This window comes from Halichoeres trimaculatus, unplaced genomic scaffold, assembly GCF_033239565.1.
Source record: "Halichoeres trimaculatus isolate MK-OKI-2021-1 unplaced genomic scaffold, fHalTri1.1 fHalTri1_scaffold_4, whole genome shotgun sequence".
In the NCBI taxonomy this organism is placed as follows: domain Eukaryota; kingdom Metazoa; phylum Chordata; class Actinopteri; order Labriformes; family Labridae; genus Halichoeres; species Halichoeres trimaculatus.
This window is the reverse complement of record NW_027437182.1, coordinates 13,332,739-13,355,433: the sequence shown is the minus strand read 5'-3', so window position 1 is coordinate 13,355,433 and position 22,695 is coordinate 13,332,739. Positions and strand designations below refer to the sequence as shown.

The 22,695-nt window shown below is 39.1% G+C and overlaps 2 protein-coding genes across 4 annotated transcripts in view; both read left to right on the top strand.

Moving 5' to 3' along the window:
• Positions 1–12: 12 nt before the first annotated feature.
• Positions 13–6,249, top strand: r3hdm4 (R3H domain containing 4). 2 transcript variants are annotated; one of them, XM_074668679.1, is made up of 8 exons: positions 13–203; positions 1,501–1,658; positions 1,784–1,905; positions 2,149–2,266; positions 2,352–2,437; positions 2,786–2,871; positions 3,529–3,584; positions 3,839–6,249. In XM_074668679.1, the coding sequence occupies exons 1-8, from the start codon at positions 163–165 to the stop codon at positions 3,940–3,942; spliced, it is 771 nt and encodes a 256-aa protein (XP_074524780.1). In that variant the 5' UTR covers positions 13–162; the 3' UTR covers positions 3,943–6,249. The 2 variants fall into 2 exon arrangements, with proteins under 2 accessions (XP_074524780.1, XP_074524781.1); XM_074668680.1 differs by lacking the exon at positions 3,529–3,584.
• Positions 6,250–9,500: 3,251 nt separating this feature from the next.
• Positions 9,501–22,695, top strand: part of arid3a (AT-rich interactive domain 3A) — a 49,130-nt gene continuing 35,935 nt past the window's right edge. For both annotated transcript variants that reach the window (XM_074668885.1, XM_074668884.1), the window contains exon 1: positions 9,501–9,844. The gene's annotated coding sequence lies outside the window, so the exon portion shown is untranslated. The remainder of the gene's footprint in view (positions 9,845–22,695) is intronic.

Below are 22,695 nucleotides of genomic sequence, written 5' to 3'. Positions count from 1 at the left end.
CTGGTAAGCTAGCGTTTAAGGAGCTAGCTCCTACTTACACAATAATCTGCCAACAAACTCGCTGCTGTAACTTTTGTTCGTCGTCCCTACTGTTTCTTTTTTTTTTACACCTCCCAAACAGAATCGAGCGTGGATCTTTTACGTTTTGTTCGTCGAAATAAGATGGTCGTTTTGACAAACAACAATGAAGAGCAGGATTATATGTGAGTAAAAATATGAAGTACGTGTTAGCTTGAGTTAGCTTACAACTCCATTTAAATAACAGTTCGCTGCAATGTAAGTAAACGGATCTGAGTTTTGGAAAACCTCTCTCGAAAGCCAGTAGACCATGACTAACCAACATTTTTCTCAATTATTATGCGTTATTATTACACTGGAATGAGTAGTTTGGTGTATTTTCTGTCCATGTTAGCCATTTAGCACCTGAACAGCTAACCGACCTCGATATGTTTGATTCAATGCAGGCTTTAGTTTCCCAGGTAGCCCAATTGAGTCAGGGTATTAACTGATAAGATCTTGGTATTTTATTGTCGTCTTCTGTTTTTTTTTTTTTTCAATTGAATCAAAAAAATGTAAGGATCAAGTTACTTAAGTGAGACCAAGTAGTTTTAGGAAGAAATAATGTTTTAACTTAAATGCATTATATATGTCTTAGGGCTCAGGTTTGTATGCTAAGGTTTGAATGTCTAGTAACATCGTAAGATATTGTTTGTGAAAACCCTCACTAACCTAGGCAGAGATTACATCATATTATGCTACTGCAGTGTTGCAAACAACCTGCAGGGCACAGGCTAAAAATTGCATCTGCAGAGCATGCTGGCAACTGAAGCAGAAACCCAGATGAGGCAGTCTTCACACAGCACCCACTGACCTACATCTGAAGCTCCTGCATGAGGCTCATCTCAGATTTACTCTGCTGGGCTGCAGCGATCTAAAAGAGAAGAGCTAACGCAGACTGGCATACAGTAGGCTCAATATCATCCTTCACAACATATTAGGCTCTTTGGTGTATTCCCCTGCTAATGAAAAGCGCCCCTTAAAGATTGTGGCGCAGTTTGTCCTTGCATGTCTATAAAAAAAGCACCAATTCACATCATCATTCAGAAAATAAATTAGTTGAGAGGCAGGATTTCCATCTCCTCTCCAAAGTATTTCATCCTTATGGTCGTTAGTGTAAGAGTTCAAAAGCACCCTGTAAAATGCATCAAATTTAAAGAACACACAGAGGCAGGATTAAAGAAGAGCAGTGCAAATTCATCAGACTTGGTGGAAATGAGGTCAGAGACAGCTCCCCTCCCACAGATTGTATCCTGAGAGAAGCCCACTTTTTTGTGCTGTGCCTGCAATCACAGTGTCTGCATTTGATTTTTTAGACTCAAAATGTAAGTTTAAATGCATTTTAAGGGAAATATGTGTACAATAAACAAAAATTAGAGCTAGAATTAAGTGATACTTGTGATATTTGTTATTAATTTGACCTCCTGTGCTCTGTTTCCCAAGCCTGATCGAAGAGCGCAAATGCAGCTCCCTGCCCTGCTCACCCGCCAAGCGAGTGTCCCCCGCTAAAAGGAAGCAGTTTTTCATCAACCAAGCCATCCGCAACTCTGACCTCACTCCTCGTGCCAAAGGCAAGAAGAGCCTCCGGCGACTGGAGAACAGTAAGCATATTTGATTGCTATTTATTCTGAGTTTTTAAGCAGCATGTTTGATAAATAAATGTGTTTATTGAAGCTTTTCTCATATCAATACTGTGCATCTCCTTTTTCCTGTGTCTGACATTTAGCACGCTATCTGACTAATCTTCTTGAGAGAGATGAGTGCTCCAAAGATGATCTGGAAGTTTGCAGTAACCCAGCAATCCCATCAATCTTCACTGAAGCCTGCACCAATGGAAACTACATAGAGGTGAGTTGTCTTCAGCTCAGCTCCAACTTTGCTGCAGATGTGGCACCTGGCCTGTTATGTGTTTGGTTTTATTTGTATTTTTTGTCTGAGCACCATAAACATAAAGACTTTCACTTTTCAACTTTCCACATAAGCTGGAGCCTGTATTGCATCAACGATCTGAACGCACCAGGCAACAACGATCTCACAATGAGGGAAAGAAAAATATTTCACCATCCTCTTCACTTCTTTTCTTTTCTTAAGCCATGGAATGACTTCATGAACTGTTCTGGTGAGGAGCAGGAGAGGTTGTTGTCTCTACTTGAGAAGGAGGAGGCCAAGAAGAAAACAACTGACAAGCTCCTCAAAGACCAGAGGAATGGTGAGTGTCAGCAGTTTGTTTGTGCTTTTTTGTTTGTTAGCTGTTTTGACCCCTGGGATTATGCTGATCACTCATTTCTTCACAGTAAATCTTGTCTTCACTGCTGCGGACTGCTTCCAGAGAATCGATCGCAGGCTACGAATGACCCTGAGACGAAGACAAGTCCCAATAGTGAGTGGCTTCTTGTTCTACTTCTCAAATAGATCACAAAGCCTCAAGTTCCTGAATCTCTGTTTATCAACAAAACAGCAGGTGAAAGACAAGTTGAACTTAACAGGGTCTGACACATTTCTACCATTACATAAGTCTCTTTTATCTCTCTTAATAGCTTTTACATTGCAAGCTATTTTAGGAACACTAGCCTGCTCTTCCAGATTTTTACAAATGGCAAAAACAGGTGTGACCACTGACATGAGTCACTGAAGAAGCACCGTATTTCACACAAACACAAACCACACATAATGTTGTTGAATTTGAACCCCTTGCCTGCTTTAAATCTGTAGTTTTTTGTCTTCACAGGGAACTCTGGAAGTTCTCGAGGAAGACCTTCTGAGCTTCTTCAATGCTAAACCTCAATCAGTTTACACAACTCACCTCGCCACCAGGTAGAAATTCTCAGTTGACTTTATTCAAGTCTTTAAAAAAGTATGAATTTGTCTTTTCTCAGGCTTAAGTTGGATTGTGTGTGCAACTGAAAATGTCGTTTAATGGTTTCAAAGTTGTCATAGGATGCTTTGCAGAAACTCTTTTCTAGAAACTTTTTATAGGGTCTGATATCAAAGGGATGATTTTAATCAAACAAAGAGGAGACATTGAAAAAGAAAAAAGAGTTTTTTACAGGTTAACTCCAACAAATCTCTTATAGCAGACATCAAAGTCCACACAGCCATTATCAGCTCTTATCCTTGGCTAATATAAGCCTGCAATCAGCCCTTTGAATTATTACACAGACACCAGTCCAGTACCACCTTGGACACTGAGTACAACACAAGGAGGTTTTAATAAGTGTACCTCGTGGACTCTTTGTTTCTACAGCTGCTAGAGCGATGGTCAGATCTTAAATCCTGTTTTCAAGCACTTTAAAGTATCTACTCTCTGTTTTGGTGTCTGATAAACCATCAAACTCATGGATGGGCATCTTGAAAAGGTCTCTCTCATATAATTTGTAGATGTTTGCTGGAGTACACTGTAAAACTAAGTTGTTTTGTTTATCTAAGTGATAAGATGAGGGAGTAGATGGTCATTTCTCTGTTTGTCTTCAGCTTTGAGAGGCTGCTGCTTCACGCCGTCTGCCAGTACATGGACCTCGTCTCTGCAAGTGAGTGGAAACACATATAGGGAAACTGGGCAAATTGAGTGGTGTGATTATTACCACTTGCGTATTCTGTCAAGGCCATGGACATAACCACATCACTTAAACAGTTGTATAAAAACTTTCAGACAAGTTATAGTCCTGTATTGTTGACACAATTCTGTGTACACATCCTGGTTGGATCTACAAAAGGAGCTTCATGGTTATTAGTCACACGAGAGCAATCAAGGTGTCTTTGTTTCTTTTGTTTGTACCCTCAGGCACAGACCATAACGGTACACGTCAGACCGAAGTAGTGAACAAACAAGAAGAGTTTCTTCCTCCTGGACATCTGCTGTCTGCCTACCTGGAGCAGATGAGCTGAGATCAGGCCCTCGCCCTGTTTCCCGGTTTCATCCTAACAGCTCTGCTGCAGGCTGAACAGGCAAGGAGAGATGTAGATACGGCGTGCAGTCTGTACGTAATGTCTGTCAAACTCAGAAGACAGAGCTCAGAAACACCTGCTTCCTTCTTTCTACTGTTGGTTTCTGGATTCTACAGTTAATTTTTCATTTTTCCGAAGTTAACCACATTTCATGATATCAACTAGCTCATAATTGGCATGTCAGTATATCCCAATTTGTCGTCAGTTAACAGAGTACATGAAGTTGTCTATTACTCTGACCTGACTAATGGGCAAAGGAATCACCTTTTTGCCAAGGTCACATGACCTCTTTCAGACATTTTTAACATTTTATCCCCTAATGGGTAAAATCCAAGATTAGAAAAGCCATCCAGTCTGTTTTCGTTTATCAAACTGTTAAAGTTTTTGGGTTAATGAACCCATTATTGGCTTACTTGAAGAACAGCTTTTAGGAGCTTTTTTGATGATTCAGAATGAGATTGCTGTAATTGCATGAGCTGTGAGGTCGACCTCACAATAATAAGCTGAAGCTAATGACAGCTGTTACAATTTTAAATCAGTATAGGGCCTGTTTTTGTCAGCAGTGGGAAAGACTTTATGTTGAGATTGGGCTATCTGATCTTCCATGTTATCCCCTTTTTCTTAAGCTAATGAAATAATTTGAAAATGCTGTGAACAATGACATTAAAAACAACTTCTTGAGGTAATCCAGTTGATACTTTCCTAAATCAGCTTCACATTGCTCCTACTATAAGATGAACTAAGGATTATTTTAACCTCTTACAGTCTAAAAATCACTACTGGTTGGTGAGGGATGATTTATGAATTTATATTGATTTCAATAAAGCACAGTCATTGCATTAAACAATAATGAAAATCACTCAAAAGAATAATTGTTAAATGTACTCTGAAGCCATCCTTGTACAAAGAACAGTGGGATGATATCTGAAACAGAACTTATTGTAATGCATCACTGCCCGAAGGAGTAGCCTGTAGGACTTATGTGAGATGTGAGTTATTAAGCATGAATATTAATAATCTCTACAATTATGCATAAACATATCACTCATCATTTTAGGAAGGCATTGTTTGAAGTGAATGCTTTTCAACAAGGGTGTATAAAAACAGTTTGTTTTCTATATGGGGTATTAGATAACTGATCAAATTCTTGAAAAGAACATTTTTGAATGAAAATTTGATGTCGGTACAGCTTCTACTGAATCTGCTTTTGTATATCTTATCACTTTTTATCAGTTTTACACCAGCTGTGTATAAAGCTCACATTTTAAACAATCAAACGGTTCATATATTGAGGTAACATGACTTCTACAAACCTCAAACGGTTCAAGTCTGTAAGTCTCTCATTACAGAAGGTATGCATCTTGATTGTATTCTGCTTTCTCTGCACGCTGGTTTAGACAGAGTCTAAGTTATGGTCGTTAATGTTAGACAAGATAAGGAAATATCGTTGAAAACTATGTCCTTGTACTTTTTGATTTCTTGTAATTACCGCAATGCTAACTCTGTTTACATACGACTTCAGTTAAAAGCCTTGTTTTCACATCCAGGGGGTAACTTAAGTGTTTTACTGTAAGTACAGTAGATGTGTTACATTCATGAAAAACAGCCAGTTATATAGTGTTATGATGGTTAAAACCTGCTGAGTGCTGACTCTCAGGTGTTTCATCTCAATATTTACATTTACAACCCAAGAAAAACACGTCTGCCTTATGAATACAGGTTTCTATGTCTGTCTCTGTATATATATATTTCTACATTTGTACTTGACTGGATTTTGGTAACAGGTTATTTAAAAAAAATGTTTAATCTTTTTTATGCTGCTGTCTGCAGTGTAACAAAACTTGACCTGTTGGTGTATTTTGTTAAACAACCAAAGTTTGTGTGTCTTTCTCATTGAAATCTTATTTCTCAGGCTTATTCTTCTCACTCTGAATGTCATGTAATGATCTGTCATGGTGTCATTTTCTGAGTACTGTATCTGCAAGATGAACTCATTATGATGATGTTCACCCAGGCTCTTTGGGGTGCTGCCAACCTTTTTAAAGTCATGTAGATGTAGTAGAAATAGTGGAGCTGTAAATATTGAACTCAGATTGACTTGTGCCAACATTTGGATATGAAACGCCTCTATTAGTCTGAAAGCTTTATACTCTAAACAGACACATTTGTGTGTATATAATGGTATGTTTGTGTGTGACAGTACCTATTTATAATTATTAGTGCATCTATTAAAGGATTTAAGATATTTACTTCTGTTTCTTTGTATATTTTTAATGTGCTGATTTTCACATTATGATTATGGCTATTACACCTTTTGTCTTTTGTCAGCTATGTGCCTGTTTGCTAGTACCCTTCTGTCTGACCAACTCATGGAACCTTCTCATTTGAGGCCGGATTATAAAAAAAAAAACTGTGGTGTCTGGTTCATTTTGTAAGAAAAAATGTTGCAGACAAAGAAGTTATTGACTTTTTAAACTCAACAAAAATATCTTAAGTTAATAACCTGGAAACTAGCATGGACCACTAATATAACTGATTTTTACTCCTGTCCACTAGATGGCGTACTAACACAAAGCAGTCTAGTATGTTAATTTTCCTTTTTGATTTTGGCATAGTTTGTTTTTGATCTTGTAGTTAAAGTTTTGAAAGCAGATTGGCGGTAGTGAAGTAAGTACTCACATTTACTTTGATTTGGTTGTGTTTTGAAAGAGATTGAAGAACAGAGGATATTTGTGGCAGTTTCAGAATAAAAACATCACAGAATACATTCAAAAACATAAAGAATGTTAGATAGAGTTTAACAGTCTTATTATGGAAGCACAACTGCTCTGATGAGAAGACATAGTGACATGCTTTAGCTCACCAACAGAAATACAAGACCAAATGACGTATGGGGGTTTGATGAACAGTTTAGATTTAAAACCATATGATTCAATCAGGAGCATTGCTTTTACAATTCTGTTAATAGGTTGGTTTTGTTTGTTTGTTTGTTTGTTTTTTTGTCTTGGTGATGGCATTTGACTGTAGTTTTTTAAATCCAAATTACAAATCAAGAAGCTGGTTCTGTATCACAAAATGCACTTAAGCATCTGAACTGATGCAAGGGACAAAATCAACAGCCCTACACAATACCAAAAAAAAAAAGGAAATCAGGCAAAATACATAAATGCTCCTGAAAATAACCTAATCTCTATTTTTTCGTATATGACTTTTTATCTTCACAAATTTGTGGCTAGACGACCAGTCATTCCCTGAGCTGATTCCAATACCTGCAAAGACTTACTTCAGCTAAAACACATCAGTCAGTTTTGAAGTATTTGGATTCAGAGTGTGAAATTATCGTTGTCATCACCCCACAGAGTCCCAGGCCATGTTTAATTTTAATTTCATTTCTCACTGTGTCAGGGAACTTCTCTCCTGGATCATTTTACATCTGATGAGGCAGATGAGAGGGATCATTTTACATGTTTCAAATATCTCAAGGTCTTCATTTTATTTAACAGCTGCAACAGCCAAACTGACTACTCAGTAGCCTTAGGCCATATTTCATTGTCAGATTTGGAAACAGATGAGATGGCCAAAGGTTTCTAAGCACTGTAAACAAATGTTGAACTGAGATGTAAAATAAATAAATAAACCACCAATAAATATGATATTCGGCCCTGTTGTTATTAAGCTGTAGCTGGAAGTCTTGATTTTTGTTTTTAGCTCTCTGTTTGGTTTATGAGAATTGTTCAGTTCTTTGATTATATTGTGGTTCCTGGTTTTTCATCGCTACATGTAATATATTTTGTCACATACAAATAATGTCATTATGTCCCCCTAGACAAATGTAATCTGATTAGGCTGAAAATTAGCTCTATAGTTTCTAATATTTGGATTTATGTCAGACTCTCATTTTAATTTATACTGCAAGGAGTTTGAACATGTTTCAAACTCTGAATTGTCATGATACTTTCAAGGATTAAAGGCATTTTGTTCATGTTTCATTCACTTGGGGTATATTTATCAGAGACAGATACAGAAGACACACTGGAAACAGTCATCATAGTTTATCAGTGTTCGTAGTGAATGCTACTCGCGACACTCACACTTTAATAGACTTTTTGAGAATAAAGGATTAAAACAACAAATTAAAAGTTATCATGGTACAGCATAATTAGTAAGTTACATTAATCACCGAAAAAGCTACAGAAAATAAGTATCACAATGTGTCACATGACAGTTACCTCTTGGGGTTTAATGTTCTGTGTAAATAATCAGTTTGTTGCCATCTGAGTCATTCATTTCTTGCGGTGCTCCCTATGAAGTCGTCAGCTTAAAGGAGTTGGTGAGGTGAATATAAATGAGTCTTATTCTGACCAAATAGACCACTTTGCTGCCTTCTTACTTTTCAAATGAATGCTGTGAAGTTTTGAATTGAATGGCACAGTATCGGTAGTTCAAATCAAAGTTATGCACCACACCAATGATACTAAAGGTTGGTTTCATTCAATGAGCAGAGCTGAGCTTTTATACTTTTATGCAATATCCCACCAAACTTGGAATCAGCCATGGTCAAGAAAAATTAACACAGAGGGGAAATGTGCACACATAGTATCTAACATGTTCTTAAAAAGGACTAAAGGAGAAAGTAACAGGAGCTTGCTGTGTTACAGTTAATAACCAGTAAAGTGACGCAGCAACCTGCAGATTTTTATAAAGCCCCTGTGAGGGATGTTATGTTGGTGTCCGCTTCAGCACCTTCTTCGGACAAAGAATACCACCTGTATTGATCATGCATGAGAAGGTATTATTTATTTGACCTAATTCGTCTCATTCTATCTTTTAACACTCCAGAATTTCTGCAGTTGGACAAAAAAAGACTGTTTCTTCTATGGGTTTCTCTCATATGACACCTACTCCCTTATTGTTGCTACATGCCTTAAAGATTACAATTAATAAATAATCAACTTATTTGTTCTTGGATATTTCCTTTTGAAACATCATTTTTAAATTAAATGTTTCATAATAAGTAAAAAAAAAAACTTAACAGAATTTAACTGGGTATTGCTACAATTAATAATGAATAAAAATTGAAAGTATTAATGTAATTTGCTAACTTTGTTTTGTCTGAAGATATCCCGAAAATGTAATTAGAAACTCCAAATCATTTGTTCAAATATTTGCTTATTCTTTTATTTCTTATTTCCTTTATTTTGTGTTTTAATTATTGATAATTACATGCGTTCGTTTACGAATAAAAGTGTTCCAAGTTGTCACAGTCAATTTAAAAGTACATCTATGATTTACTGTTAGGGAGAAAAAAAACGCGAAGTTGTTTGAGATACCGAATCATCTGTTAAACCGCCTTTTTGGCCCACTCTCACGATACCCACCTTATTGCCCCACTCCCAACCCACTTTTGTACCTCGCATATAACGACACCCCCTGCTCCAGGGGCAGGACGGCGATATTGGAGGGGGAATGGCCCCTGCTGATTCAGAGGTTAGGAATTTGCATCTGATTACTGTTTGTCAACCAATGATGTGACTGTGTAGGCCGGAGAGTCTCTCCACGCCTCTCTCTGTATGTCTGTCTGTACGTTGCGGGGGCTCTCAAACCGACACTCTAACTCTGAAAACACATTTACACCCAAAGGCCGATTGCGTGGGTATCATGCAGTCACATGAAACCACATTAATTCTTGCTGATAAACACACGAACCATCTCTCCCCTTCCTCTTTTTGGTGTTTTTGGCTGTGTGTGTAAAAGAGGGGTAGTCGCTGCATTCACAGACGGGGAAAACAGGAATGTTTCTTCCGGTTCCAAAGAGTGCTAAAACGGAACGGAAGCTCAAGTGGTAAGTTTATATTTCTGTATTATTCTTTCGTGTTGCTTAAGTCTATCATTTGATAAAACCATCATGTTGTGCCTTCTTTTCTAAAACTATTTTCCTCGACACTTATGAGACAAGCTTTCTTAATCAATGCGTCGCTATCAAATCGCCTAATCAATAATCTATCTCTACGGTAGCCAACGGACTCACCTGCCATATGTCACCCAACGAGCTTTATAAGACATGCGCTTACTTTCACGGCACTATTTTTGGGAGAAAAAATGTTTCTGAATGACTTTGTCAAACATTTTACAGCGGTTACACAGATTTCAATCGAGTGTTTTGAGGAAAATGATAAATGTGTGTGTGTGCGCGTGTGTGTGTGTGCCAACGGTGGTCGTATGCAGTGTCAGCTAATGGCTAGCTTCAGAACGAACTTCTGTTTATTAACGGTTATTATTCGAATATCGAAACGCCCCCTCCTCTAAACGCCACACTCGTTACACCATAACTTGGACAGCAACTCCAGATAATATTACAATCCGATTATTTACAGTATTATCCGGTGCTTGAGCTATATCGGATATCCAATATCGGATAAACCAACTGCTCTTGTGTTTGTTATGAAACAAGTGTAGGTCAGAATCAGCTTATTGGCATGAATGTTATAATTTGTTGTTAATGGCGGCGTCACGTCCTGTACCAATTTCAACCCAGCATTTCATTGTAATGACTTTTTTCAACACTAACATGACTGCACTTTGGCGTTTACGAAGAGGCTGGTACATGTGACAGCATCAACGACTGGGTCATCATGAAAGTTAAAAATGTAACATGGAATCAAATCATGGGATAATAAGAGTATTTTCTTTTTGACACGTTTTTACACAGATTATATAGAGAATAGCCCTGTACCAAAGCATTCATACACTCATATAAACTTACAAAACATACGCTGCAATTAATACAGAGCACTCACAATAAGTCAACAATGTTGCACATGATCAATAAAGTTTATAAATTTCTGCAAAATAGATTGTCATTCAAATAAACAAGACAAACTGTCATTCAAGAATCCACAACTTCACAAAATCAATTCCAGTTTTCATATCTAGTATTTTCACAGAAAATATGACACAAGAATGAATTTGAAGCTGCTTTGAAGTTCTTTTTTGATTCTTACATGTTAAATACAAATGGTTTTGTAATAGGTTCTTGTAGTAATCTGGGTTTGGCAGGGCTGTAATTATCCAAACCAGGACCACAAACAAGACAGCACAAGATCTAAAAATGTACAAGTAGCCCACATGTAGGCCTACTTAAAGATGTAAAGAGTGTTACGTCAAAGAGTGTTCTCTGGTTATATCACATTGCTGAGCCTTTTGGAGGTAAAATCCTATGAGTTGTTTGTATGTCACGGGAAGTGCAAAACAAATGTACAACTGGCCAATGGGAGGCTGGGTCAGTGTTTTTTAGAGGCTGAGATCAAGTCTAGTTTGAAATGTCAGAACAGTGACGTGGACACAATGAGGAGCTTGGTGGGCAAATCTCCTATGAGATGTTTAAAATTCTTTGCTGTAACACCAGCAGATATATTGAATCCCAAGTGAATTAAAAAAGAACAGAGAGTCTTATGGTGTTTCGCTGGAGTTTCGTGTAAGCTGACAAACCTTGCAGCCACAACCAAAACTACTGACTCGGTTTGTGGTTGTTGTAATAGTTTCTCACCAAGTAGTGGGGGTGGGGGAGGACAGGCACAGGAAGCTGGTTTGGTTTAAAGCCTCGTATAGCACTTTGTCTTTATGACCGTAAACATATAGATCTGTTCAACAATTAGCCTGCTTTGAGTGGGGATTCTCACTGTCTTGGTCTGGTTTAAAAAACAATTTCAGATGCTTTTCCCCCTTTAAATTTAAAAGATTGATAAAAACATGTGCTGTAGGAATAATTTGACTTGCATTTAGAGCACAAGCAGGAAAGATGACGAGAGCTAATTCTTAAGAGCTCTTTGGCACAAAATGATTTCTGAGGCAAGAGGCTATTATGGTGACGGAAAGTGAAAAAATACATTTAACAAGCAGCGGTTGTTTTGATACTGACCATGATATTAGTTCATTTATGTTAACAGTAACTTTTCAGGTTAAGCCATCGTTCATTGATGCGATTCTTTTGAAATGTCAATTAAAAGTAGTTTAACATTAACATGATAAAATGCTAAATTTCTTCAATGTCAGTGTTTGTGTGTCTTCTAAAAAGAAAGTGTCAGATGTTTAACTGTGAGCATGCAGCCTCCTGGTGTGATTATCGCGCACTGAGCACTTCCGGGGCCCTTATCGCACCCTGCACCCCACCACCCTTGCCCAGAAGTTGCAACACTAATCTATTTGGCCCAGTCTGACATATGTTATCCTGCAGAACTGCCCAGCTCCAAGTTTTTAATGGGGAGAAATGCTGCTGCAGCAAGGGGGTGGGGGTGGGCTTCTGTTGTGATTGGCCCAGTGTCAGATTAGAAACGTATGGCCTGCCATCAAGTTCAGGTCTTAAAAGATCTCCCCTAGCTTTTGCATCATATAGGCTTGGCCTTTAATAAAATAACCCCAGCTTGTTGTTAAACTGGTGTACGTGAAGTCACCTTCTGTTGCTATTAATTGAAAGAACTTCCTTTGGTTTTGAGTTTCTGTAGGAACTCATAGTTTCCCTTTAAAGGGGGTGTTGACAGTGGCAAACCTGAACCAGAAGTTTTAGTACAACGATATCAATCTGTGATTGTGCTTAAAGCTGAGTTTAAGTTTTTACTCTGAGCAAAAAAGCAAAACTCTCTGTTCTTCCAGACTAATTTCTACTCCCACATTGATAACGAACAGACACTGTAGAGTGAAAAGAATGAACATTTTTATGAGAGATAGCTGAGGTAAATAAGTCATCATGTCTGTATGAAAGAGTGTAAGAAAATTGCAAGCTGCTGAAGAGTGTCCCAGGGTCCCAGTGTGTGATTTCAAGTTGCATTTTTGTGTTGAGGAAGTATGAAGGGAACTGTTTATAATCGTGCAGAAGTATGCCTTTATTTCTACCTCCAGCACAGATCAGATGTGGAACTTCTTCGCCCCACTGTCCCCATGCCCTACACATTGCAGACGGATCTGAACAGGAGTGTAAATATCCTGACCTGAACTGGAAACCTAAAGTCTCTGTGATAGTCGTCATGTCAGCAGAAAGCATCATCAATAAACATATATTTTTGTAACTGACAGCATAGAATTCTTTAAAAAAAAGCACAGCCAAGCTCAGCTTCCCCTGCGTGACAGATGTTTCATCATCTTTTGAGTATTTATGGCTTTTTGAGGATTAGTCACAGGAAAAATTAATGCATGAATCATGTGGAAACAAAGATTGATAGATTGGTAACAAATGTGTTCATAGTGGTTCGGATTTGTTTTCGTTTAGTTTTTTTTTTTTTCCCCATTTGTAGCGCAAGAATACAGGTCATAGTCTGTCTGTGACGCTGCTTTGGCATCAGCTTTGTCCACTACATGCCTCATATTTTTGGTTTTGAGCTGTAGTTCTACATTCTAACCTGCTCCTTGGAGTGCTCTTGTATCTCAGGTATTTTTACAGCTTTGCCTTCCATTTCTTGATTTGTGATCTCGTCCCTCAGGTCTGGTCTCCAATTGAGCATTCGGTGTGGTCTGACCAGCTTCAGTTCACACAAAGGCACATGTGTCAGTCAGTCACCTTCATCCCTTCTTGAGTCGGAGTTCCGTTTGTTGGCAGATTGTCACCTTCGCATGTCGAAGATTGTTTAACGTACATATCAGGATGCTATGTGGGCCTTTTAGCCATGCAAACGTTAACAAGCAGCAATCTGTACAGCTTCCTGTCATTTGCCTGATCTCAGCCTGAGGATATTTGAAGAACATTTGGAAGCTTTAAGTGTAATATGCAAATAGCATGCTCAGTTTGCCTGCAAGCAACATGACTGAGTGAGCGGCAGTCACTGGCAGTTGGCCAGTAAACTGGTTAGTGGCTTTGCATTAATGACAAACATGCAGAGACAAGACAAACAGGTCTGACGCCTGTTTGTTGTCTTATGATCAAACCATAATCCTTACAGGGTTATAAAGGTGGCTTTTTATGTTGTCCCTACATCCAAATCAGCCTGCAGGGCTTAAGGGTGCGGGCTTTGGCTTAACGCCCACATTGTGTCACACGATAGTTTTAGTAGTAGCCCACCTGTAAATACAAGCATGGGTTGTGTGTGTGTGAGGGGGAGAGAGCACTGTGTGTGTGTGTGTGTGTGTGTGTGTGTGTGTGTGTGTGTGTGTGTGTGTGTGTGTGTGTGTGTGTGTGTGTGTGTGTGTGTGTGTGTGTGTGTGTGTGTGTGTGCGCGCACCACAAGTTTTCCTGCCATTAAAGAAGTAGGAAGCTGTGTGGCTTGGCAGGCGTTCAGCTGTTCCTGTGCCAAAACCTACATTTCTGAAAGGCCTGTGCAGCACGTGGAGCTTTAACTCTGTTATCCTGCCAAAAATGCAGGAAAAAAACTTGCAAGTTACTTCACTGCCTGGGCCAGAGCCATGGGGGAATCCCAGCAGGCCTGACGCTGACGCAGGCTCGGCATGGCGGGTCAGAGCTTTTGGGAAACCCTGCAGATCCTGATCCAAGCTGCCTGAACATCCAGAGGCTTTCTGTGCTCAGTAAGCTGCCAACACTGTGTTTCAGCGTTAGGGCGATCTATCCTGGTATTGGTCTGCCTGGATACGAGCACACAGCTGCAACATGCTGACACGTCCATCAGATCTGAAGCATTTGTTTTTTATATTTGTGTCCACTAGCACTGGCAGCCTGCCCAGGCAATCAAAAGCCAATTTAATCAGATGCCAAAAGATACACGTCCCTCGGGAACACACAAAGCTGCCAAATTTAAATAGCTGGAGCACAGGCATATGAAACTTTAATCCACATCTAGTGCGGGAGTGATCATATCTCTTTTGGATGGCTCCATGTCCAAAACACAGAGCTCTCTATTTAAGATTTTCCACTTATCCATCGCCTCTCTGCAGACAAAAGAGCTGATTGTTACAGATCACAATGGCATGACGTGTCTGCACAGTCACCATATAAACCAACACGTTAATCCAGTTTGGGACATTCATGCCATTCAATGAATATACTACCCACCCCCACACACCCCTCCCCTCCTCTCTCGCACTAGAGGAACTACCATCAGTGTAGAGTTACAACAGCAGAGTGCTGAACTCTGCGAGCAGCAACATGTAGCCTGTCCCTAGAATCTCACTTTTTATGGCGTCAGTTTGTTAACACTCATGGGGAATTCAGTCGTTGGGTAGTTTTGCAGCTCACTGAAACCACACTGATTCATGAATGACACAGAGGTATAGAGCAGTATTTAAACCCTGATTATCAGTTGAATGCATCAGATCTTCTTTTTGGAAACAGGTGATTTTGACATGCACTGTTTCTGGTTAGGATGACCGTCTTAGCTTACTGAAAGCTGCTGTGCTTCAGTAATGAGTTCTACAACCATTAAATGAGTTTGCATTTTTTTACTCTCACTTCTCTCTTTTCAGAGTCAGAGGGTTTGTTGAATGGATCTCGGTGAGAAAATGGAGTCTAGAATAAGGCTCAAGGGATATTCTTCTTTTTCTCTACTTCTTAGAATACCCCATATTCAAAGTTGTAGTCCCTGCAGAGCTCAACTGTTATCAAGCTTTTGCCGCAAAAATTCAGTGAAGATTGTATGAGAAAGGCTGCCAGTGATTTGTGTTTGAACTGCAGGTAACACAAAGAAAAAAACATAAACACAAGCAGGAATAGCATCCCAAGCAGAACAGAGTCCGGCGTAAGAAAACCTGACGTAAGAAGTCATTGTTTTCCCCTCTTGTAGTGACAGCGCTCACCTTTTTTAGAACGGCCTCTGTTTTTCCAGCAGAGCTGTCAACACTTAGGATTTATGTTTGTTCTCACAATACTTCAGTCTCCATGTGAAGCAGTACTATGGCTGTAACATGGAGAGGTCAATATCCACCGGCAAGGCAGCAAACAATTCAGCTGAATCAGCGCCGGCTTTTAAAAAATGTAACTTTTGATCTGATGACTCTTCTGTCTTTGAGGAAATACCCCTTCATATAGACGAAAATGTTGCTGTATATTTTCCCTGTGGGTCGTCCTGTCTTTAAATAGCACCTGTCCAACATACATAAATATAATGACTTCTCAACCCACATAGGTATATAAGGTTTCACATGAAGTGTTTGACCCTTTCACCCTCCTTTTTAATGCCACCAGAGCTCAGTGAGCAGTGTCCGCGTGTTAAAGCCCCCTTACATACAAATGATCATGGGCCAGCACTGCTTGATGGTTCTCTAATGAACATTAATGTTGCTTTCCACTAATCTAATAATCCAACCCTGCTTCAAAGAGGCATATCTGTCAGATTAAAACAAAAAGTGGACTTTTCCTGTCAGGTATACAGCTCAGAAGACCTCTGTCTCTCTTTTCTTCTCATATCTTAACGAACAAACACTTTTAATATTCATGGCAGCTAACTCCTGACGCTGCATCCTGCAGCATCAGTTCCAGACAGTCACTTTCATCCCATCCGCTCCTCCAGCTGACTCCTGTTGCTTTGTTAGATAGCTGCAGATTTCCCCCATTGAACAGCGGATCAGTGGATTATTTTTTGCTATATGCCCACTTAATTTATGGCATAGCTGCAGCTAATCAGATTTGGCTTGCTGTGTCGCCCTGACTCCCTCGAAGGGGTCAGTGGAAAGTGCGTGACGAGCCTGTGCGACACTTCCTCAATGATCTTGTTGTTAGTAGAGCGGGGCTCAATGGAGCCTGTGTTATTGCCTTGAGAAGTAATACTGCAAGGAATGTGAGAGAGGGACGCATAATCAAGACCAGCACCACTGACCGACTTCTTGTTTTATCCTTTTTTTTTTCTTTTTTTATGAAGACAGGAACATGAGTTGCTTCAATTTAGCTTGTCCATACCTCAGTTAAATACTCCTGTACAGTGAAACGCAGACCAAGAGATACAAACAAAGGTACTGCAAACATTACACCTGATACCAAAGTAATGCACCACAGCTTATTCTACCAAAACTCCATTTGATATAGATCCAAATTTTGAATGAAAGTACTTCAGTTTGACACTTAAACCATGTCACAGCTTGTATCACAACTACTGTTCTCGTTGTATTTGTTTCCTCTTTTTAGTCAGCTCCTCCTTAGTTGTCTCACATTTACCCTTGCTCTGTTTTTTTATGACCTCTTTTAGATTTATGTCTATTCATCTCTATTTCATTCTCCTCAAAACAGACTTAAAGAAGGTGACACCACCCAGCTTGATTCTAGCCGTAGGGAAGAGCCCAAAGCCGTTAATTGAAGCAAATGATGTCTTTGTGCAAAGCAAACAGCAGTAGCGGTTTGTAGCTGCCCGGCTGTTTTTCTGTTGAAGATAAGACAATATAAGAGCTACGAAATTTACATGTTAAAATACTTTTATTTGCTATTGAAGCTGTTTAAGTAAATATTAATGTAAACAGACATTAACTTATATATAGAGAGGAGCAGATGACTAGTTATTTACCCATCTGTCTCTCATCTTGTGTTCTAGTATGTACATTTGATTAAAGGAAAACAGAAACATTATTGGAAGACAGTAACGCAAGCTGCAGGAAACTACAACCATTTCTCCTAAATTGCTGAAAGAAAGCCAACTCACAGACTCATAACTGTGCGCTTACACAGCTTTACTTTTCTGATCAAACTGGGAGGTCTCATCATCTAATGACTTATCATAAAAACAGAGACAGTCTCCAGTTAGAGGAACAAAAGAGAAGTATCATATTTGTCCAGGAATGTTTGTCGATAACATCAGAACAAAGCCTGTTTCACCGCCAACATAGCAGTAAAGTACACACTGACACATGCAGCATGACAACAGCGCTGAGTGATTTGATAAAGCCTGACAACAGTCTTCCATCCACACATTCACTAAACATGAAAATCACCTGCAGACTACAAGTCGTCTTATTCAAAGCAGGCGTGACATGAACATGCCGGCTAATTTGATAAAGAAAGTACAGTTCAACAAGAACAACCTGTAGAATCCCAAACCACATCTACTAAAATCCAGAGGAGTTAAAGTACCACCCATGCTGATTTACATTTTATCCATAGGAAGGCAGGGGAAGAAGCCTTTAGCGCCATATGGAAATTAAATCATAAATCACTTTAAGAATCTACTTCTCTCTGACTTTCTATTTGAGCAGAACAGAACATTTGTTTTGTAACCAGGCCATGTATGTAGGGCAATAAAAGATATGAAAATAGTTTTTAGGACACATTTCGTAAATTTTTTAAACAGTGTAATGAGGTCCCCAATCAACATTAAAAAAGGACAGCTATTGGTATTAGAAAGTTTAACTGCTCAACAAGCCTTATGTCTTTACAGGCAGTTGGCTTATATCTACATATGTGTGCACATACGTGCATGTGTGTGAGGCGATGTGGGTCCCTTTATCTCGTTGGAATTAGACCCTTAGCTCTGGTTCTTATCGCTCGCTCCTGTTTGCTCAGACCTCGCAATCTTCATGCCACTCAAAAGTGGGTTTAAAAAAAAAAGAGGATTAACCCTTTAGCTGTCATCGTTTAACCTTTGTTCATACATCTCTCGAAGTTTCTGCACTGGCTGCTTAACCCTGCAACCACATGGGTCCCACTGACACACATCCCAGCAGGCCTTTAGCCAATTAAGGTGTTAAATATGAGGGTCTTATAGTGCGCTCTGTATTATGAGGGTTTGTCTTATAGGTGGGGTAAAGTTATTTATAGCAGTGTGTGATAAAGTCTATACCTCCTGATGGTAAACAGTGTCTTCCTTGTCCCCTCTATGAGGTCTAAGGTCACTGTGGTGTACTGAAGCAGGGGTGCTGAACGCTGGGTGGGTATGGAGGTTATGTACTTGAGACTAATCAGTTGTAGTGATCCCTCTACCCCCACGCTAAAAAAAGTAGAAATAAAGGGAAAATGACTTGATGAGGGATAATATGTCTGGCAGCTAATCAGATAGCTGTCTTTGCTTTTTACTGTAATGTTTTGCATGTAAAGCTGTCCTATGGCGTTGTAGCAGGATATTCATTTGTCCTTCAGTCTAGTGTGAACACACAAGCAGCTCAGAACTCATGTCGATGCAGAAATCCTTCAATGACACTATGATGGGAATCCTCTGTTAAAGTTTTTAATGTTTCTTCTTCAAGTCTTAACTTCAACAGTCATTAAGAAAGTAGGTCACTACTCAGCTTCTCAAGCGCTCTGACAGGCGGTAAATGGGCTACACTCAAGCACCCAACAGATTTGCTTTCTAGTAGCAACTCACACCTCCAAAGAAAAACTCTTCACTTCCTGAGGCAATTGAAACAGCAAGAAACTACACATTTCTGTTTTCGGCTTAAAAATGAGTTAGATATTAAACACCTTATAATTAGAGCCCGACCGATATGGGATTTTTGGGGCCGATGCCAACGCCGATACGATACTGGGGGCAATAGCTGATATCCAGTATATTGGCCGATATTCATTTTATCAATCGATATCCGATATATCGGCTGATATATATAATAAATTCATTGATATACACGGGATGTATACTGTATGTAATCACAAATCATTTTAATACCCATATGATTCAAGACAGAGACAGAACACTATTAAATTAAAATAAGGAACTTAAATTATAAAACTGTCAACATAAGAACTGTAGTGTAAACCAATGATAAATAAGAACAAGCTGTTAACACAATAATAAATAAAAAAGCCAAACTGTAAACACCTTTAATAAAAAAGTCTAATTTTAACACAGTAAGTATCAAAAAATTAAAAATGTAAAGACACAATGAGCAACTTAAACGACGTTAAAACGCCGAATCATAGTCTTACATTAGATTATTCGGTCGGGCTCTACTTATAATCCAAGCCAAGGGTTGGTTCTTCAGAAAGTGTGAGAAGAAGATATCAAACTCAACCACCAGACTTTTTTCACCGCAAAATTACAACAAAGAGTGGTCAGGTTAGCTCCAAAACCAGCTTCCTGAAGCAATGTTCTTACCTCAGATTAGTGTGTGAATCTTTATCTTGCTAATGGTTATTTAGAGCAGATGCATTCATTCTTTTTTTTAAACTGAAAATGAAAACAATTCATATGTTTACTATTGAAGGAAAAACATAAACAGTCACAGAACACCAGATGAATGTGCTGTCAGACTGGAACATCTAGTTCTGTGTTTTTCTTCTGTATCCTTATTACTTCAGGACGCAAGTCACGATCATATATGAACAATTCTATAAGCTCCAAAGCGTCTCTCTCGTTTGAGGAAGTGGAGGTAGTGTGGATAGTAAATGGTGAAATGTAGTTTCCACCATAAAACATGTCTGAAATCATGCTCCCTGAAATGAACAGTGGCATGAAACGAAGCGACCACTTCTGCTTCCCTCCCCACAGGAAGAGTCCACAGAGGAGCTTTGTTGTAATCACTTCTGTCTTTGAAATGACATATGTGACACACTTGGGGTGGGGGGGTTTGGCTGAAACATGCAGTGAACATGATATATCGTGCTTATTTGCACTTAGTTTTGACTACCTGATATGTTGAGTAATAAACGGAGCATGTGCAGGCTGTTCTGCTGTGTCACTTAATGCAAAATTAGTAGACACTTATAAGGTGCCACCCATGAACCTTGGTGTGTCTCTGAGCCCACTGTCAGGTTTTATCTTACAGAGACAAGTTGTCTCTCAGTCTGGCCAGATCCAGTTAGGTAAGATGATTTAATCCTGCTTATACTGGTGCTATTCACCATCTGACAACTGCAGCCATTCAGTTGTGCCTCTTTCGCTGTAAAGAATGTAATGAATCAATATTGAATATCTGTCGGCTGCCGCACTGCATCTGCTCCGTCAGTTGTCACTTCCTTCACCCGCTGAAGAAACACAAGTTTCACAGCTCTTATTTCCTTGTGTAACATTTCTTGAATACACAGCCTGTGTGTTGCATGAATGGTCTGGCTTCATATGCCGTTTTTCAGTTTTGTTCAACACCTCTAAGACTTGCTGCTGTGTCGGCAGAACTTTGTGCTTTAGTATTTCACTTTGTGGTTCAGGCATCTGACCAACTGTTTGCTGACTTCAGCAAGTTGGTGTTTTATCAAGACTGAGAGCATTTCGTCTTCTGGGTTTTCTCCTTACTTGTTATTGTGGTTCAGTCCTCGTTGATTCTTCCAGACCACAGAGGCATAAAGTGCTGTTATTTTGACGCATTAGAAGAGGTAGCACTTAATGTTCCCTGTGAACAAATGTAATTTTTCTGAGGCGTCAGCTGAGCGGCAATGCATCACATAACATTGCATGTCCTCCAGGAAACTAGTACAGTGAAAGAAATATCTAGAATTGTTTTCTTCCACGAAAACAAGGTGAATCAGCTCATCAGGTGTCTCACTTGTGGCACTCATGATTTATTCACATGTCTGGATGTTTGAGATTCAGTGAGTGAGGAATGTTTTATCTCATAGATGAATCAGAGACATGAACACTGAGTTATTGTCGGCTTTCATTCTTACGTAGTTCTACTGGCTGATTAAAAAGTTGTCAGGGTAACATTGATATCCAGGATACAGCATATAGAAACTATGTGGAGCGCTTCTTCCTCATCAGTGTTTGTGAAATCCTCATAGTGTTCTAAGTTGTCACACAAGACTCAAGACATAGAAAGAAAACCTGCTTTCTGCCTCCCTGACAATAAAACATGTTACTTTTCTACAATACAGCTGCATGTTTTGCTTTGGCACTGGAATTTACGAAAGATATTTTGTCTGAATTATTGAGGTAAGCCCAATCTTCACCTCAATAATGACTCCCTTTGCTACCGTAAGTATTTTGAGCAGGGAATGGAAGAACAGCTGTGTGTGTTATAAGTCTTTTTACTTTTAGAGAGGTTATTTTTTTGCAAGGGTTTAGACAAAAAATGTAACATTAATGTTTCATCATCTTGACGCTTACTATACTGTTGAAGTTTCACTTGTGCCACTCATCAATATTTACTAAAGAGGTACCCACACTGAACAGATTTCTTTTTCACATTGACTCACCGTTCTACATCATGACTCACAGAGGTGCCAGTGACTTTTGATGGATATTTAGTATCCTGTAGTTAATTAGATATCGTTTTTCTTGATGTAGTTCTATTGAAATTCCTTAAATGTCATTAAGTGGCATCACATAAGGACAGTATGGCATGGAAGTTTAGGGTAGAGTATGCTTGGCATGGTACGGTGGTTCAGGAAAGGCTAGGGTTGAGAGGGGTAGGGTGTGCTCTGGTTGCTATGGTTGAGTAGTTTAGGGTAGGTAGGGATGGGTACCGAATTAGGTACTTTTAAAGGTACCGACCGAATTCTGTCAAAAGTACTGGGTACCGGTTCATGTAACATCAAAAGGTACCATGTTTAAGTACAATACTTGTGACTGTAAGGGAGTGGAAGGGTTGCCAATTTTCCATGCTGGACATGAACACAGCATTGCAAGGTTATTTAATGAAGAATAAATATGTGTTGTCATAAAAAAAATGTATTTTATTACTAAACAAATTGGTATTTTTTACCACAGAAACACAAAAAAGTACAGAAAATTGGTATCGCTGAGCACCGGTACCTATTGCCAGGTACCGGGCATCGGTACGGTATCGTTTCAAATGTGAAAGACACCCATCCCTAAGGGTAGGGTATACATGGTATGGTAGTTTATGGTAGTTTATGGTAGTTTATGGTAGTTTATGGTATGGTATGATATAGGGATGCACGAT

What these genes read in the sequence shown, in the direction of transcription:
- r3hdm4 (XM_074668679.1), top strand. Translation starts at nt 163, where the DNA reads ATGGTCGTTTTGACAAACAACAATGAAGAGCAGGATTATAT. An exon ending in AATGAAGAGCAGGATTATAT is followed by an intron (nt 204 to 1,500) that starts GTGAGTAAAAAT and finishes CTGTTTCCCAAG; the next exon opens with CCTGATCGAAGAGCGCAAAT. An exon ending in CCAATGGAAACTACATAGAG is followed by an intron (nt 1,906 to 2,148) that starts GTGAGTTGTCTT and finishes TCTTTTCTTAAG; the next exon opens with CCATGGAATGACTTCATGAA.